Source organism: Sodiomyces alkalinus (assembly GCF_003711515.1).
Source record: "Sodiomyces alkalinus F11 unplaced genomic scaffold SODALscaffold_2, whole genome shotgun sequence".
Classification (NCBI taxonomy): Eukaryota; Fungi; Ascomycota; class Sordariomycetes; order Glomerellales; family Plectosphaerellaceae; genus Sodiomyces; species Sodiomyces alkalinus.
This window is the reverse complement of record NW_021167080.1, coordinates 4586653-4604330: the sequence shown is the minus strand read 5'-3', so window position 1 is coordinate 4604330 and position 17678 is coordinate 4586653. Positions and strand designations below refer to the sequence as shown.

The window sequence follows — 17678 nt, the reverse complement described above, 5'->3', positions numbered from 1 at the left end:
TTCCGACCACCGAACGCCATGAATACCCTAAAAACGGAGGACACAATGCCCCTCACGAGCAGTGCTCCAAGGGACAACCCCTCGTCGGTCCCTAACGCCTTCGCAAAGAGACACCAATACTTCCTTCCTCCCCACGAGGACGTTGCGCATCTCACGCATCCCCAAGACTCATCCACGCAAACATACTGACAGACAAAGCCAGCAAGAGGAACGTGATGATACCCGCCCCGGCTTTATCCCCCGTCGTCAAGGGCTTCATCGTAAGCGGATCCTGTGGAGCGGTCCCGGCGGTGTAATCCCCCTGGGACGTCCCGCCAGTTGCGTTGGTCACGGGAGCCTTAGCCCCCCCGATCAGCAGAGACGACACGGCGCTCAGCACGTTCATCGTCTGGCCAGCCCCCACCGAGCCGTCGAACGTCCCCGACCACCACTGGAACCCACACTCCCTCCCCGACTCGCCGCCTGTGCACTGCGCGACGGCCGCCTCGGCCGACTTGCGCAGCACGGGGAGGATCGTCTCGGCCGTGAAGGGCGCGACCTGCGTCATGGTCGACAGCCACCGCGCCACGTACCCCTTGAACGAGAGCATGTCCGTTGTGCACGTCATCCTCGGCTCGCATGCCACCTCGTAGGCGATGTCGTCCGGGAAGAAGACGTCGATGGTGTTTTGCAACAGACCCTCGACACGGGATTTCCACGTCTCGTCGCCGTCGGTCTACAGCATGCTCATCAGCATCCAAGGGAGATGCCCGCCGAAACGGGGAGACGACTTACATAATTATACATATAGGCAGCGCCAAGCAGGAAGACGGCGTTGTTGTACGAGAATTGGGCCCTGTTGATGTCGGTGCAGTTGTGCTCCACGTGGGCGCCGTCGAAGATATTGTACTTGTCGTCGATGAAGTTGACGCCCACCATCCAGTCCCACGTCCGATCCGCCCAGTCGGCGTACGTCTTATTGCCGGTATACCGGGCCAACCTGGCCCCCAGATTAAAAAAGCAGCCCTGAGAGATACCTGGTCGAAGATGATCGTGTTAGGTGCTCCACTTGAAATAAGAATTCACACCAAAAGGAGATCAGTCTCACGTACTATTCTTGTAATTGAACCCCTTGTTGGCGAAGGGAATCTGCCACCGCAACCCGCCATTGCACGTCTCGTCGTGCCGGGACGGGGCCGCCTGGGTGGTAAAGACGGCTTGGGCGAGGGCCAACCATTGCGGCCTGTCTTCGGGAGGGTTGGGGAAGTTCGCCTCGGCCGCTAGCATGGCTGACATGCCCCAGAAGCCCTGGTCATCATTGCCGAGGGACAGGGTCACGTTACTGGGCATGTAATCCCTCCCCTCGCCAACCTGGAACTGCATCGCCTCCATGACCACGTCGTTGTAGGTGTCGTCCCCCGTGAACTGCCAGTAATCAATCATTGCACCCCACATGGCACCGGCCTCCCACCAGTAGTAGTCCCCTGCGGGTGGCGGGCCGGGCAGGATGCCGGGAGTCTGCCCCGTCTCATTACCGCGGTAATAGGACATGAGATCGAAGGCGAGGGTTCTGGCTGATTCCCTTATGGCATCTATAAGGCTCGGGTTAGCTCGCGCTCGGCGCCCCTTTCCCTGGGAGACAGAAAGTGATAGAATGCCGAACGGGGAGTGGGGACCTGCCATCCGAGTCTAGTTTGTAGTAGGCCGCATTCGCGAGATGGGTCGTGAGGAGAAGAGCTGTTCCAACGCGGACAGTAGGTAACTTCATCGTGGCGAGTCCCCATAAACGAAAGGGAGAGGGAGGACAGAGGTCGAACGACGGTCGATGTCCTGAACGACAGACTCAAGGGGGATCAAGCGAGAGACCTGAAACCAGTTCAGAAACGAAAAGCGGTATCACGATATAGCTGGTGGACATTTCATAGACGCGAAGAAGTTTACCAAAAGAAGGGAGGATAACGAAAGCTATCCACGGGCCCTCGAGGTAGGTACCCAGATGGCGATTCTCCAGAGGCGGGATATGGTCGTCGAGCGTCTGATCGGGAACAAAGATGTAGGGTGGGGAACCGACCGACTGAGGAAACTAAACAACAGTTGAGAGAGTAAATGGAACGAAGAAGAGGAAGTGAAATTCTGCAGATACCGGAAAACGTACCTTATACGGCTATCCTGGACCTGGGATGGTGGGTCAGGGAAGACGTGACGAGGGAGGGGACGGGTATAGGCAAGTCACACCGTCCCTCAACATACAGGTCTGCCCGAATCATAGTACAGAGTAATTAGGGAGTAGATCAGTCAGGTACGATGCCCGCAGCCCGCCTCGGGACCCAATTTCTTTTTCTTTTTGGACTGAAAGGCTGTTAGCGGCTCAGGTGAAAAATAACGATTATTAGCAATGAGACTAAGGTAGAGACGTTTCACGCACCTGCTTGTACTTCCGTCATCTGTATACAGTACCTACTCTGTACAAACCATAACTCGGTAGCTTTACGGAGTGTCCCCTCAAGGCGAGGCTGCCGTCGGCCCGTTAGGTCAAATTGTTCGTCTGGATTCTGACTGACTTCGTCGGACCCGTACCTCCCAGGTAGGTAGGTACATGGCGCTGGTTTTGCGCATTAGAACGGCGCCGGTCGTAAGTTTATGACGCGTTCACAGTCCAGGGGTATGTATCTCGTACTAACAGCGCAGTCTTGATCAAGTAAGGTACCCTCAGTCCACTGCACTAGTACTATACACCATGCCGGGACATCCGACTCTTGGGGTTGGTATTTGATTTGGCCTTCTGGCATACCTTAGGTATAGTAAGGGTTGTTAAGATGAAGCCAATGGGGCGACAGGAAACGAGACCATGAAAATGTTAAATAAAAGGCGTGTGCCCCCCAGAAACAAGCCTTTCCCAAGCCGATTGTTACCCGTCTTGGCTCGGCTTGGCGATCATGACGTGACCCATTTCCCTGGCATCTCGGGTCCGAATCCGTCTCCCACACATTCCACCGCGTCTTCTTGTTCTGCTTTGGAACGGCCCATACTTTCTCCTTTGGATGTTCTCTGGTGCCAACGCATCTTGTTTGAAGAAACGGGTTCGTGAAACAACGTCAACTTTCCCCGTGGTGCCCTCAAGGTTAGGAGGTCTTCCAGGTCAAGAGATAGATAGGCTGTAATTCACAGCCAGTTCATAGCATTGCCCAGAAACAAAGTCGTAAAAGAGAAAATCGACGCAAGGGATGAGGCTTGGAATTGGACTAGGGCCCAGGAGAGTAGTCCCTGGTCTATTTCTTACCAGGGGATAGGAGCGTAATTTCCTCGTGGTATGACCGCAGCTAAGACTTCTCACTTCTACCCAGCTCCTGCGTCCCGAACAAATGCAAGTCAGGGGCCTTTGCTGGTGTTCGGCCTATAACTCGAAACTCCCGGAAGTGCGGAAGAAAGTCTAGCCTGTACGGAGCATTACAGGGTGAATAGGCAAACCATCAGGCCATTAGTTAATGCCTCGGGAGCCGAGGCAACACAATCGCCCGTCTCTGATAATCGACCTAGTCATCTCCAAAAGAACAATCACTCGCCCTGGATTAGATTTCGACACGTGTGCATTCCTCTCGGTTACTGCGGTCAGCAGAGAATGAATACACAGCTCAACCCACGGCTCTTCAGTTGGTTGAATCAAACTCCACAACAGACAGTGCAGCATCCGAGTCTCGGGGGGAGTCTCTACCCTTTACTCAACGAGGTACCAAGTGAAGGACGATCGCCAGGGTCATACATCTTCTTCAAGCCATGTATCTCGAGGACGGATTAAACCGAATTTTATTAGAATTACTAAATGGGCTGCAGCAGGTTGGAGGCTGCAAAACCTCAAGCCACACCACCCTCCCAGACGCGCAATGGACGTCCACGAAATCACCTCCAAAGTGAGCATTCAAGAAACAACATCGAACATAAGGTAGCTGTCCATACTTCCAAGGTATATGTAGGCGGTATGTATAGATATATGAAATAGATCATCCGCAAAGATCATTACAGAGTAGTACCGTCATTCTTCATTCCAGTCTTTTGATAGTCAAGGAGAGGAGAAGAAGGGTTTCCAATCGCAAATAGCCGCCCAAATATAAAGCAACTATACCTTCTAGAAAAGAAAAAAAGAAAAATAAGTATAAAAAAATAAGAGGAATGGCTTTTTATCTTCTATTCTCAGGCCAGGCCAAGTTCTTCGATGAGAATGTCAGCCGCCTTCTCGCCAATTGCGAAAGCAGTGTTGGCGGTATTGGCAGCAACGTTCCCGGGAGGGATGGAGAGATCGGCGATTTTGAGGTTCTGGACACCATAGACGCTGAGGGTAGCGTCGACGACGCCGTTCTCATCGCGGGGCGCCATCTTAGCCGTGCCCATGGAGTGCCAGGTTGTACCGACGTTTTGACGGATCCATTGCTCGAGGACAGCGTCATCCTCGGCCGTGTAGACAATGTCCTTGACGTCGGTGAGAGGGCCGTCCGTCTCGACGAGGGCGGCGTCCGAGCCCTGCGGGAAGGGCGGGTGGCCAGGGGCGTATTCGCCCCTGTAAACCTTGAGGCGGCGCATGATCTCGCGCTGTTTCTTGTAGGCCCACATGGCCTTCGTGAGATCGATACCGCCGCAGTCCGTGAAGAAGCCCGTCTTGAAATCGTACGGGTCCAACGCATTGGGACCGGTGATATGAATGTGGCCGCGAGAATAGGGGTACACGGTGAAGGTCGACACCGACAGATACTGGCCGACGGGAAGGCCGGTCGGGTCACCCGGGAAACTGGCACGGAAGTCAGTAATTTCTTTCCTACGGTATGCGTCCATGCCCGGGAGGGACACGGTTGTGTTATGCGTATACTACGTACCCATTGAGAGAAGTCGTGATCATAAGCGGCTTGTTGGGCTTGTCCCGGTAGTCCCGATCCCAGGCAGCCTGGAAGCTGGGACCAAGGGCAGCCACCTCTTCTTCGGTCGGTCGAACCTTGGCGGTAACGTCGGCGGCGTTCCATCCGAGAATGGGGGCATTGGTCTGCATCAGCTCACCGAGGTCGATCCGGCCGCCGTAGATGGCGTCAACTGTCTCGTTGGGAAGTAGGCTCGATTTGTAGGGATGCGTGAGCAGGTGGTGGTCTAGGTAGTTTTCGCCGACGCCTTGAAGCGGAGCAACCGGCTTGATACCGGCGCGAGTGAGATATTTGGGGTGACCAATACCAGACCGCTCGAGCACGAGGGGCGTACCGAGGGCGCCGGCGGAGAGGATGACTTGCTTCCTGGCCCTGACGGTCCTGACGGTGTTGCGACCTTCTTGGAACAGCGGGTTAGGCTGGAACTCGACGCCGACAGCCTTCTTACCCTCGAAGACGACGCGAACCACGAGATGCTCGGTGAGGATGTGCAAGTTGGGGTGGTTGCCGTCCTGGAGACGAGGATGGAGGTAGGTGTGGGCGGAGTCCTGTCGCTTGCCGTCGGGGCTGATGAAGCGCATGTTTCTCGAGAAAGCGTTGTTCGTGTCGAGGTCCTGCAAGTCTGGAACTTCGGGCCAGCCAACCTGAGCAGCAGCCTGGAGGAAGTCGTCCTCCGACGTAGAGACAGCCTCGAAGGGGCCACGGGAGATCTGAACGGGACCGCTGTCGCCGTGCGTCTCCAGCGTGCCTGGACCGTGGTAGGTCTCGAGCTATTGATTCCCCGCCTCGTGTTAGTTCAAATTCATATTATAGGCGAACGAAGAACAGGAACCGCGGGCTGTTTGTTTGCAACGTACCTTCTGCAAGTAGGGGATCATGTCCTCGGCCGTCCAGCCGGGGACACCCCACTCGTCGAAGTCTTCCCGCTGAGCACGGCTGTAGGTCAAGAGGTTGATAGACGATCCACCACCCAGGACACCGCCTGCAGGCACGACGAGCTCCCGGTCGGCCAGCTCGCCTTCCTTGCCGCCTTGGTAAAAGAGAGTGGTTTTGCTGGTGGGCATCATATGGCTCAGGAAGAGCACCGGATGGACAATGGAAGGGTCATTGAAGTTGTTTTGGCCACGCTCAATAACCAGGATAGAAAGATTCGGGTCCGCATCGCTCAATCTGGCGGCGACAACAAGGCCGGCAGTACCACCTATGGACAGGTCAGTTGGTAAGATGAAGACGCGGAAAAAAAGGGCTTTGTTTCTCGAGTGCTGAAGTATTCGAGGTCCATGCAGGTTCTTTTCTTGTCTTTTTCTTTCTTTTTTTTTCTCTTCTTTTCGGGGGGGTGTTTCTTTTTTCTTTTTTTTCTTTTTTCAATTGTTTTCCCTCCCCCTTTCAAGCATGGGCGAATATTCCAATTCCTCGTAGCTTTGTGGCTGGGTCAAGTGAAAAGGCGAGAAAAGAGCAGAGGGGTCCCAAAGGCAGAGCTTACCTCCGGCAATAATAACGTCCACCTCATTGAGGCCGCAGGGAAGGTGATTGACGATTCCAGCCATTGTGATCGGTTGTGCTGAGGCGAAGAAGTTGAGGCTGTTCAGGGGCAAGGTGAAGAAAAGGGCGTGGAGGAGGAGATGCCAGAAGAGGCGGGGTGAAGTTGAGGGGAAAGCGAGCATGATGAACAAAGGAAGCTCAGGAGCTTGCGGCCAGAGCTTAAAAAAGAACAGGCGGCTGGAAAGTACGACCCAAAACCACGAGGGGTTACCTGTACTCAGTAGACGACTATGCCTTCCTGCGCCCTCCTGCGCCTTCCTGCGCCTTTTTTTTTTTTTTTTTTTTTTTTGGTTCTGACCTTTTCTGGCCTTCTCCCCCCCGTCTACCTTAGACAGCCGACCCGGCGCGTCGTGTAACGGCTGTATCGGTTGTAATCAATGCCTGTAAGGACTGTATAGAGTAACGACTGTAAGGACTGTAACAATTGTAACGAGTGTGTAATGTTTGCTAAGGATTGCAATTGCGCGTAAAATGGATCGGCGCTGTTTTCGTTTGGAGGATAAATTAGTTCGTGTCGCGACTTGCCTCGTGGCAAGGTAACAGTGAGGGGGGTTGGCTGTTGGGGGCAGTTCCAATGACTGGGCAGTACCAGTACCATACCTTTTGGTTGGTAGATGAGATGGCTACCTTATGCAGTAGGTTGCCCAGAGGCTTGTTGGGGGCAGGACGATGGGACCGTCACAATACTACTGTACGTTGCCTTAAGAAGAAAGGATAAAGGGGAAGGGGGGGTGTAAGAAGAGGAGAGAAGACGAGAGGAGGAGAGGAGAGGAAAGGCAGGAGAGTGCGACAGAGAACACCACACCACCTAGACACATACGCACTTTTCTTCTTGGGATTGCTTCCGAGGTGTCGATGGAACGAAGGGAGACGAATGGGCTACATGCTATTCTTCATATTCATCCCCGCATGGGACTTTTAACGAATAACGACAAAAAGAAAAATAAAAGAAAAATAAGACAAGACCAACAGACCAACAGACCAACAGATCAAAACGCCGTCAAGTGGGCTCGTGATCCCCGGGGGGAAACCGTGCGTGCAGTCGCAGTGTTGTGTTCGTCGCGAAGTCCGATGTCCGATCCCCCTTAAACACCAATAAGCATTACGTGTAGATCTAATTACAGTATAGTACAATACAATACTTCGTACGATTACTCCGTACCTACCTATTGTATGTACAACGTACAGCGGTAGGAGGTAGAACCTGGGACCTGCAAGGAACAGGAGAGTGGGGAGCCAAGCGTGGGTAGCAGGTGGGAGGGGGCAGTATCATGGGGGGATCGATAGAGCACGGATACATATATGATCCAGGCCCCCATATCATTCCATTCAGGTTAGAATAACTACAACCTACCCTTGCACGACCAAGCTCAGCATAAACATAGCTGACAGCGGCAATGGCAATGGCAATGGTTCGTGCTTCGCACTTCGTGGCTTGATTTCGCGCATGAGCACGGAAAGTTCATGTCAAATATGTACAGGTTCAGCGGGGATCTAATTACCACGGTCGAAAAGCACAGATTAGGTGCTTGGTCAGCTTATGCTGTACGATGTCACGAAGCCTGCTCTATAGTTAGCCGTAATATAATCGTCAAATCTTGTCGTCCTCGCTCAGGTACCTTCACATGGTTACGATACGACAGATTAAAGAAACCGGGAAACGGATAAACGGAACACGGAAAGTACCTAATTAGCGAGCTCTCATCTCGTTTCAAAGGACCCTTTTGCCGTTGTGGCTTGGCATCCGCCAATACATACAACAACGTAGGACCTTTCAAATTCACCAAACGCCTTTGAGACGTGGTCGAAAGGGTCAATATCCTCTCTAATCCTCCCTAGCCCCCGTACTTTCTCCCACCCTCTCCCCTCCCGCTTTCGCAATAACTACTCCGTACCTTAGTCTAAGAACGCCGCAATCACTAGTGTATCTATACTCGGTAAGAACAACACTTATTAACCTGAGTTCTCGTGGGCGCCGCCACAGACACAATATTCACCGAAAAGGACAGCAAAAAGAAACAAAAGAAAGCCCGTATGTATCTTATCACTTCACCAGCAGATCAGTAAGATAGCCTAACCCCTTTCTTATGTTAATAACGTAAATTACATACACTGTAGGCCTGCGAGGTATGGGATCGAGTTACAGTATGGTCTGAGTGGTCGCTAAAAGTCGGGGGATTCGTGGCGGCGTCTCGGCCCGTTGCCAGTAGTAACTCCGTAGGATCTTGTGGTACGTGCACCGATGTATGGAGTACGGTGTAGCATGAGGTACGTGCATTGATCTCGGCAGGGACTTTTGGACTGGAGAGGGGAAGACTGGAGATAAGGTACCTGCCTTAGGTACCTTAGTAGACATTATTCGAGGTTTGTACTCCGTACGTTGTACAACGTGGCGGCCCAAACGGATCCAGTTACAACGTACAACGGTAATGACCCTCCATCCTCCATCCTCTTTCCTCCATCCTACAGGCCTACCTTCCCTATAGCGACTAGTGTAGGATCAACTCACATACGAATGCATCAACGAAGATGAAGACCGCACTCCAATGTCCGTACGTACCTGAGCAAAGTTCCATGCGAAACGAATTGTTTTCGGCAGTACTCTGTACGTTGTATTCGCATTTCCTATGAAAACGTGCCTGGACAAGACCAGATCCGGTCTATCAATTGATCTAGACTCGGATTTTCTCAATCATCCCATTGCCGTTTCAACGTACAACGTATATAGGTCCCCTGATATTTATTGTGCTATCGAACGGTCGACGTCGTGCTATCGAACGGTCGATGCGAGACACCGTTGAGGCGTCAGGGAGGCTACCCGCTCAGCCAACCAGGGCGGTCATGATACGCATCCCAAGCCCCAAGCCCCAAGCCCCAAGCCCCAAGCCCCAAGCCCCAAGCCCATTGTGCCTCTTATCCGTATTATGCCTGCTGGCCCGGGTACCGTACCACCGCACCTGTGGCTGAGGCGCGTCGCCGACATCGCGGTGCGCCGGCCATTGGTCTTCCCCCACGAAGTAATCCATGATGGCACCATAGCTAGCTGCAAACAACATCCAATTCACCTGCCAAAATGACCGACCGCTAAACCCGCTAACGGCGTCAACTAGTTTGTCCAATAACCACAAATCCATAAGCAAGTCATACTGTTCTCGGGCTATTCGTGAATTCGCGCCAATTGGCCCTCGCGACTTGACCCGTGGCTGTCGTCTGCGAGTACGACTACGGATATAGGCATTCCTATCCACTATCCACTTGCTTCCCAGACCACGATGGGAAGCAGGACGGGGAGCTGGGCTGAGACGGAAAGAAAATCCCAAATTGATGCCAGAATACCATCATGCATGCTACCCCAAAATCATCCGTCTCAGGAAAGCAAAGGGGAAACAACCAAGAGAATCCCCCTTATTCGTCATCATACTGCTCCACCACCTTTGACCATCCGCGCAACAACCGTTCCTCGCCCGTCCACCATGAGTTGACCCGGTCTATCCCACAGTGAAACCAGTAATACAATGCCGATTTCAACGCGGTCCATTTACTGTATTGGTAGAAATCACCATACCAGATGCTCTGCGACCAGTGCAGCCGCGCATACCGCAGAGCCTTCTCCTCGTATTCCTGCGCCGAGATCTTGCCCTCGACGTACTCCTCGACCTTCAGCGCGTGGAATGCCGCCTGCGTGCCGCTGAAGGCCGTGTGGGGGCGGTACAAGGACAGTCCGTCACCCATCAGCAGCACCCTGCCATCTTCAAACGACGCGCGCGGCGAGATGACCTCGGTGATGACCTGGATGAACGGCCTCTCGATCTTCGTGATGATCTCGAGGAATGGTCCGGGCAGCGGAATCGACCTGGCTGTCTGCAGGCGGGCCTCCCAGATGTCCTTCCGGACGTGCCCGGACGGCACGATATTATGGTGCCGGTGACCGTCGATGCCGTCGATCAGGATCTCGTCCAGCGCCTCGGGCGTCTCGTTGGTGTACCAGAGGAAATTGAGGTATCTCTCGCCTTTCTCCAGAGACCCATCCACTCCGGGGATCGTGTAGACGAGACAGTGGTGCCGATCCATGAGATGGATCGTCACGCTGCGCTTGAAGACGTCGCGCGTCGCCTCCGAGACCTCGCTCTCCGGCACCGTGCCCCGCCACGCGATGTATCCTACATATCGCCGCTTCGATTCGGGAATATACTTGGCTCGGATGAACGAGTCGGGCCCGTCGGCTCCCACTACGAGGTCGGCTTCCACTTTCGACACGTCCCGGGTATCGTGGTCCAATACGGACAGCACCAGTTTGGTATTGCCACGGTCGCCCGTCCGTGTGAGGTCCACAACCTCTCTCCGGGCGTTGTAGCTGCTTGGGCCGTCCGTCGCCGACGGTTGGGGCGGAATCGGGTAGAAGGAGCTCTTGTAACCGTCGAAGTTGGCGCGAAGGCGGAAGTAGTACGCGTCCCAGTTGGTGATGTCGCGGCGCGCGTTGATGAAAACTTGAACCGTCTCGTCGCTCTTCAGAGCCTGTATACGGAGGCATCGGTGGGAAAAGACGTTGCTGAGCCGGTCGTGGCGTTCTAGGAACCGTTCGGCGTCGAGCCCCAGACATACGCCTGCCATATGGCTCTGCCGGACGTTCTCGCCCTTTTCGATGATCGTCACTTCGTGCCCTGCATGCTTTAGGGCGATGCCGCACATCAGCCCCGCAAGGGAGCCGCCTAGCTGCACGTCACCGACGTCAGCGGGCTGTCGTCTGGGGTGGCAGAGGCCTTGTTAGGGGCAGAAACTCACAATCACCACTTTCAATTGCTTCTTGTCTGGTTCCATGGCTGCTCGCGTTGGCCGATCATCAGCCAATACCTTCTACGTGTACGTTGTACGGCTCCGGGGACTCGAGTAGAGAGAGCAACAACTGAGAAGAGACTGGAGAAATCTGAGGTCACACCCAGCGCACACCGAAGATCCCCGTTTCGTTTAGCTTGCCCTGACCGCTCCTTCGCCTGGCCGACTGGGGTTGGGGGCTTCAACCTTTACTGTGGCGCGGGACTAGAGCTGCCCGTGGTCAATGTCACAGTAAGCGATGAATCCTCCACTTGAAACTGTACAACGTAAAGGTATGTGTGTAGTGTGCAGTGCGCACACTGATTGCCATAGTCTGGACCCTTCTTCCTCGTCATCGCGACCCCGTTACAACTTGCAGACTGAGCTTGGCCAACCCCCGTGAGTCTGGGGTAAGAAGTGAAGAAGAAGAAAAAAACGATAAAAGTGAGTACACTAGTCGTCTAATTGGACAAGTCGCATTCAGTGCCATGTCCACTTCATCTGTGCATTTCAGCCCGCATAAGGTAGTGGAGGCCCGCAGCACACACCAATTACTGGGTGAAGGATGGATCTCTTGGCGGATTTTTGGATGTCGTGAAAGATAACGTAGCGACGGCCTGCCCTAAGGTACGTACCTAAGGTATTGATTCAGGTACACACCAAGCTAGAAACAAGGGTGCAGTACTCCGCATATGGGCCTAGTACTTTCGAGTATCTGCACCCACTCACCAATAGAAGCGCAATCTCGGACAACATGCTGCCGGATCGTCGGGAAGCTCCTTGCACGTACCTTACCTAAGGTAGGTACGAAGTACAACGTACCGGTACGGGGATCCACAAGCTTTGTACGCCTTCCTTGTTATTAAGGCGCAGGGACCCGCCTCGACCCCTGGATTTAAGGTCCGTTAATGTCGCATCGAGGGTAATTGCCAAGCCAGACCATCTTCCTGTTTAAAATACGGCGTAAAAAGATTGTAAATGTTTAAGGAAAGAGGATGAGACAGCACCTATTCCGGGGTGCAACACTAACCCCGGTACAGTGGGATTCGTCCGGCAAATGGCCCTTCCATCAGATAACGTGTCTGCATCCCACCCAATTCTGTCGAATGTCGTCTACCTACCCTCGGTTGCTGCCCGGAAGTACATATTACTAGGTAGTACAACGTAATTTCCTAATACCTTACCTACCTTAGGTACCTAAGCATTACTAACGTCTGTTTCCCGCAGGTATCTTACAGTTGTATGCACCGAAGAGCTCTGTACAACGTATGTACTCCATGTTCGGTGCATATTAGGGAATCCTTCGACGTTTGCCTGCCCCCCAGCTTCTAGAAACGGACAATCCCCGCTTCGTCAATCCCTTTCTTTTTTCTTCTTCTTCCTTTTTACCGGGGGCCGATCCCTGTAAAAACAGAGAGGTTTAAGTTATCTTCAGCTGACTCCGATTCCTTCCGAATAATTTCCCCTGAAAACTAGGTATCCTCCCGCAAACACGAAGACCCCTTGCTTGCCTCTCGTTCGACGCCGCACTGTTGCTCTCTCTATTCTTACCAGTATCGTCTCGCTACATCCGGCGTTCTTTCGCATCATGGCGCCTCGCTTTCCTCTCGATGAAGCACCCGGCGGGTCAGAAGCAAAGGAGGTCATCCAGGAAGCCTTGTCCAAGATGCACGGCGGTGCCTCGCCGTTCCCCTGGATTGACGAGGAAGGAAACACGCTGCTGGGATGCTATGCCGGGTTGAGGTAAACTTTAGGACACACACAACTCCCCCTTGTATGCGCATCGGGAAGTGCCCAACAGAAACAGGCTGACCATCTGCCACCCACGTTCTCACCCCCCTTCCGCCTCGTCCTACAGCTACACACCTGGTGTGGCGAAGCAGTTCTTCGAAGTAGCCAAATCCATCTATGCGTCCGGCGTCAAGCCGCGCAACAGGGAGCTGGCCATCATAGGGCTGGCTTCTGTCCTCCGGGTTCCCTATGTGGCTCTGTGCCACCGAGCGGTCGCACCCAAGGTCGGCCTCACCCCCGAGCAGTTCGAGGATGGCATCGCCGGGAAGGTACCGCGGGACCTGAGCGAAGAGGAGGCGTTGGCCTACCGCCTTGGTCGCATCTTGACCTCGCTCAACGGGCCTCTGGACGAAGAGACTTGGCGGGAGGTCACGGAGAAGATGTCCAAGACGGAGTTTATCGGTATCGCGCACACCGTGGCGGGGTATCGTTGGGTTTCGCTGCTGGAGCAGGTCAATGCTGACTCGAGGTGGGATTGAAGGATGTAAGGATGTCTCCCTATCCTGTACGAAGTAATTATTTCGTAGTAGGTTGGTTGCAGAGCCAGGAGCATGGCAAGTTAGGTTTACCAATGACCATATTTCCAGACCCACCCGCAGTGAATACCGTAAAAACCCAATAAACTCGTCTTTGCGCTAACCAGCGCTATACCGCTTTTAACAAAAGCCCCACTTCTAGAAAGTGTTCTATTAGATGGCAGAGAATTAAAGTACCGATCTCGGATATTATCGCTTCGGTTATCAGATAAGCGCTCCGAATACTATGTTTTGATTGGTTTATTTTAGAAAAGCCTGGGGAAAACGGGGCACTAAGAATCTAGCGCAAAGACGAGTTTGTTGGGGTTTTACGGTACCTATGTATAACGTAATTACTTGGTGCTTATGTACGTTGTACGGTAAGGTATCGATCGCAAAGAGGAGATGGGCGAACAATCCTCCCTGTTTATGCGTTGTACCTTGCCTACCTACCTAGGTAACCGGAATTATTACGCAGTTTGTTATCAAGCGTCAGGGCTTCGATACTCCGTACAAGGTACTTCCCACTTGCCAAGGCGGGAGAATGTACCTACGACACAGGTACTCCGGCTGTTTCTCCTCTTTCCCTCCACTACAAATGCCGAGTACCTACTCAGTAAGGTACAAAAGCATTTGCGTTGCTTGGCATGGGTTTCTCCATGGTCTGTTATCACATGTACATGGGTACGTACCTAGGTACATGACCACATTCAATTCCATAAGGTAAGGTACTAAGGTACTTCTTGGTTGACACCATTACCGCCATGACCATCGAGACATATCGTGAACCCCAAGAACCAAATGGGGAATTAAGAACGCCTGGCTATTCATAATACCTAGACCAAAGAACTAGTACAGAAGTACAGACGAGAGCGCCTTTCCCGGCAGGCACCCTGTCGCCCAATCGTACAGCAACAAAAAGACACAAGAACCTCCCTTCCTTTCCATCTCTGCGCATCACGGATATCGTCGGTCGACCACGATCTCATTGTCCACGCGAATAGCCCGGCTTGGCATATCTTCCCTGAACACCCCCGGCTCACCGAGCGCACATGCCGTATGCTCCCTCATGGGTAGGATCCCACGGTTGCTGCGGTCCGAGTTGACGCTGTCGCGGTCGCCTGGGCCGCCGAACGTGCTCCGCGACGACTTGCCGGTGCGCATGTGCATGTCATAGGAGCCGGGGGCGGTGGTGGAGGTGAAGTTGCCGGTCTTGCTGCGCAGGGTGCCGCCACGGGTATTGGGGCCTTTTGTGCTGACGAACGACGTGACCTGGCTGATCCAGCGCGAGAAGTACGTCTTCACGATGTGCTTGCCGAGGGGCAACATGGCGGGGAGGCAGATGCAGAGGAGGGTGACGGGGGCTTCGGCGGAGACCCACATGCTGACGGGAACGATTTCGTCTGTTTTGATTGCGTGGGGCCAAAAGGTCAGCGCGTTGTTTACTAGCGAGAGTGGTCTGGGCTAAGGGATACGGGCCCCCGGCCCGGTCCGGCGCCGAACCAGACACTAAGAATAAAAACAGAGGCGGTGCGGGGGCCGGGCCCGGCGAGATAAGGCGAGCGAAGACTTACAGGTAACATCAGTATTCAAGCCGTCTATATTGGTCAGAAGGGTGATCAAGCGGCCGAGAGACACAATAATGACGCTGGAGACGGGTCGGTAATTGTTAGCACGTCATGAACCAGGAGAGATCGTCGCTTCTCCCACCACGGTAACGCATAGACAAAGACTCACCAATAACCCAAGACGAAGACGAGGGTAACACCGGTCTTACGGGCCGTGCTCAGTTGAAGCCCCCAAATCTTAGGCAGAGGCAAGAGCAGGATGAGAAGGTCGATGACAACGCTGGGGACGGCGCTTCCAAGCCAGAGGGCGGAATTCTCGCCACATGTGCCCGGGATCATGGGGTTCCAGCCTTTCTCGACAGGGTCGCACATGAAGATGGTGCCGAAAATGATGCCGATGAGCCACGCGGCGTTGATCCCATGCGTAATCCAGAGGGCCCAGTTCCACCAGGCGGAATTGTTGCGCTTGGGGAAGATGCGGGAGAAGAACAGCAGAGCAGACTCTTTGGTGACAAAGAGGGCGACGTCGTAGACGAAATATACGGAGAACAAGAGTTTCATGAATGTCGGGAGCTTGTCCATGACAACCCACATATGGTATCCGAGACCGTAGTTAAGCATGGCAAACGACAAGCCTAACTGGGCGTAAATGAAAGGCTAGAAGGCGCGTCAGAAACATCATCTTTCGACCGACCCTACTCTAGGGCCTCGCGTGCCCGCGCGTGCCCGCGCGTGGAGGCGGTGGTAGTGTGTATGTAGTTGGGCAGCGGACGACATACCACAGCAAACAGAGCAGTCCAGTCATCCCACCAAAACCGATTGCCGGTCTTTCCCAAGCCTCGCGACACGAATCTCAAGATAATGGACGCCGTTGTGATGACCGTCATGACGATGAGGAAGGCGAGAAACTGGTCCCCGCGATAGTCATCGGCTGAGCCCGGGGTGGCTTGGGGCGGGTCCGCGTCGGCCATGGTTTCGCGGTGCGTCGTTTAACGGTGTGGTGTAGAGAAGGGGCGGGGGAATCCGGGGGATAGACAGGTCGGATATGTTGGCGGGGTGCGTATCCGTATACTACTTATGCGGTTGGCGATGTTGTTGACGGGAGTTGTTTTGCAGGAAACCGGCGAGGACGACCGGAGTAAACGCCGACAGGCTGAAGAAAGGCCAAAAAAAGATTTTCACAGCGAAGGGCAAAAAAGAAAAGGGGAGAAGGGGAAAAATAACAAGAACAATGAATGAGCGAATGTATGAATGTATGAACTAGATCAGAATGCAGAATGGATGGATGGATGCGACGGAGCTGCTTCTCAACAGCATAGAACGAATCCTACGGATACTCCAACTTAGGCGAGAGACATACAACGTACACACACACACACGCGTGGACAACGTATATAGGAAGTGGAAGACTCAAATCGACCTCACCCAAGACCCGCCTAGCCTGTTTCCCACAGCCACAGAAGTGCCCCCCTCCCTGAGTGCTACCTCACGGCAGAAACTGACACTTTCGCGGAAGGAATAACGCATGGGAATATAGTAGGTGCCGTTCCATCTGAAGAAGAGGGGCTAGCGAAACAGGAGAACTCCCGCTCCCGTTCGCATTACCACCATTTCAGCCCCCTTCCTGCGGCTGTTATCGTCGCATTGGTGTCCCGCACCACACCCCCTCTTAACCTGTCTGCCAGCCCCCTGCCAATCCCCAATGCAAGATAGTCTCGAGCTAGTGCCTACCTATTCTTCCTAGCTCGCCGTCCTGCTACAACGTGCTGATAGAGACTTTTGTCGTCTCCCCCCGTCTTAGGTATGGCCCCAGTTTGACGGGACACGGGACGAAGATGGGATGCATAATCGGTGGAGGGACATCCAAAAAATCTGATTTCCTTCAGTCTCGCCCACTGCTAAGCGCACATGGGTGGTTTGGTGGGAAGGCGATGGGGTGGGATGCACTCCGTACTGTAATGTGCGGTACCTACCTACATACTAAGTAGGTACAACGTACTTCATAGTTCCATGTACATATGTACTAGGAGGTCAGGAATAGGAAGGAGTAATAATACCTACCTTACCTTAGGTACCTTAGGCTGCGCAGATGTGCAGGTCTCGTCTTCGAACACGCCGAGAGAATGCAACATCATGTTGGTTATAGGTAGCCAAGCCAAGCCACACAACACCAAAGGAACTTTCCGCTACCATTCTATGCTACCCCGTAATCCCGCTTCTAGCTTGTTCGTCGTCGACTAAAGTTCTTGCCAATCCAACCCAGCTGACGACGCCCTCGTCTGCGTCGCACACGGCGTTGTTGAAGCGTATCATAGGCATTTGGGAGGGAAGAGTAATCGTTATAAAGGTGAAAGGTCAGAATGGATATGATATGCGATTTGTCTTTTCGTCTTTTACGGGCTCCGAGAGGGGACGGACTTGGAATCTTGAGTATATACAACGTACAACGTGGGTAAACGCAAACGGTATGTAGTCGCTGAAGCCCATGCTTAGAACATCAGCCAAGCTTTTAGTAGAATCCTTCGTCACGCGTAAAATACCGAGTCCAGTTTAGCTTGTGAACTGAT

The 17678-nt window shown here is 53.5% G+C and overlaps 5 protein-coding genes across 5 annotated transcripts; 1 reads left to right on the top strand and 4 right to left on the bottom strand.

The window, feature by feature from the left end:
* Positions 1 to 151: 151 nt before the first annotated feature.
* Positions 152 to 1747, bottom strand: SODALDRAFT_338658 (mannan endo-1,6-alpha-mannosidase DCW1; the record flags this gene model as incomplete). Its single annotated transcript, XM_028612793.1, has 4 exons — positions 152 to 715; positions 775 to 1016; positions 1092 to 1571; positions 1660 to 1747. The coding sequence occupies 4 exons, from the start codon at positions 1745 to 1747 to the stop codon at positions 152 to 154; spliced, it is 1374 nt and encodes a 457-aa protein (XP_028469043.1).
* Positions 1748 to 4167: 2420 nt separating this feature from the next.
* On the bottom strand, positions 4168 to 6430 carry SODALDRAFT_272139 (alcohol oxidase-like protein; the record flags this gene model as incomplete). Its single annotated transcript, XM_028607817.1, has 4 exons — positions 4168 to 4759; positions 4845 to 5653; positions 5741 to 6084; positions 6367 to 6430. The coding sequence occupies 4 exons, from the start codon at positions 6428 to 6430 to the stop codon at positions 4168 to 4170; spliced, it is 1809 nt and encodes a 602-aa protein (XP_028469042.1).
* A 3070-nt stretch (positions 6431 to 9500) lies between these two features.
* Positions 9501 to 11624, bottom strand: SODALDRAFT_330955 (FAD/NAD(P)-binding domain-containing protein). Its single transcript, XM_028611336.1, has 2 exons — positions 11208 to 11624; positions 9501 to 11138 (listed from the first exon to the last, which is right to left on the bottom strand). The coding sequence occupies exons 1-2, from the start codon at positions 11241 to 11243 to the stop codon at positions 9831 to 9833; spliced, it is 1344 nt and encodes a 447-aa protein (XP_028469041.1). The 5' UTR covers positions 11244 to 11624; the 3' UTR covers positions 9501 to 9830.
* On the top strand, positions 11482 to 13507 carry SODALDRAFT_376932 (hypothetical protein; the record flags this gene model as incomplete). Its single annotated transcript, XM_028614865.1, has 8 exons — positions 11482 to 11489; positions 11571 to 11636; positions 11722 to 11795; positions 11973 to 12023; positions 12278 to 12377; positions 12465 to 12503; positions 12714 to 12980; positions 13045 to 13507. The coding sequence occupies 8 exons, from the start codon at positions 11482 to 11484 to the stop codon at positions 13505 to 13507; spliced, it is 1068 nt and encodes a 355-aa protein (XP_028469040.1).
* A 738-nt stretch (positions 13508 to 14245) lies between these two features.
* SODALDRAFT_330954 (hypothetical protein) lies at positions 14246 to 16473 on the bottom strand. Its single transcript, XM_028611335.1, has 4 exons — positions 15891 to 16473; positions 15281 to 15768; positions 15118 to 15191; positions 14246 to 14946 (listed from the first exon to the last, which is right to left on the bottom strand). The coding sequence occupies exons 1-4, from the start codon at positions 16080 to 16082 to the stop codon at positions 14501 to 14503; spliced, it is 1200 nt and encodes a 399-aa protein (XP_028469039.1). The 5' UTR covers positions 16083 to 16473; the 3' UTR covers positions 14246 to 14500.
* Positions 16474 to 17678: the final 1205 nt, after the last annotated feature.

Excerpts from the sequence above, each read along its gene's own strand:
- SODALDRAFT_330954 (XM_028611335.1), bottom strand. The coding sequence starts at position 16,082 with ATGGCCGACGCGGACCCGCCCCAAGCCACCCCGGGCTCAGCCGATGAC. Across the intron at positions 15,192-15,280 it reads GTCTTCGTCTTGGGTTATTG|CGTCATTATTGTGTCTCTCG; the intron begins GTGAGTCTTTGT and ends ACCCGTCTCCAG. Across the intron at positions 14,947-15,117 it reads CTTGAATACTGATGTTACCT|ACGAAATCGTTCCCGTCAGC; the intron begins GTAAGTCTTCGC and ends CAATCAAAACAG.
- SODALDRAFT_330955 (XM_028611336.1), bottom strand. The coding sequence starts at position 11,243 with ATGGAACCAGACAAGAAGCAATTGAAAGTGGTGATT. Across the intron at positions 11,139-11,207 it reads AGCAATTGAAAGTGGTGATT|CTAGGCGGCTCCCTTGCGGG; the intron begins GTGAGTTTCTGC and ends GGTGACGTGCAG.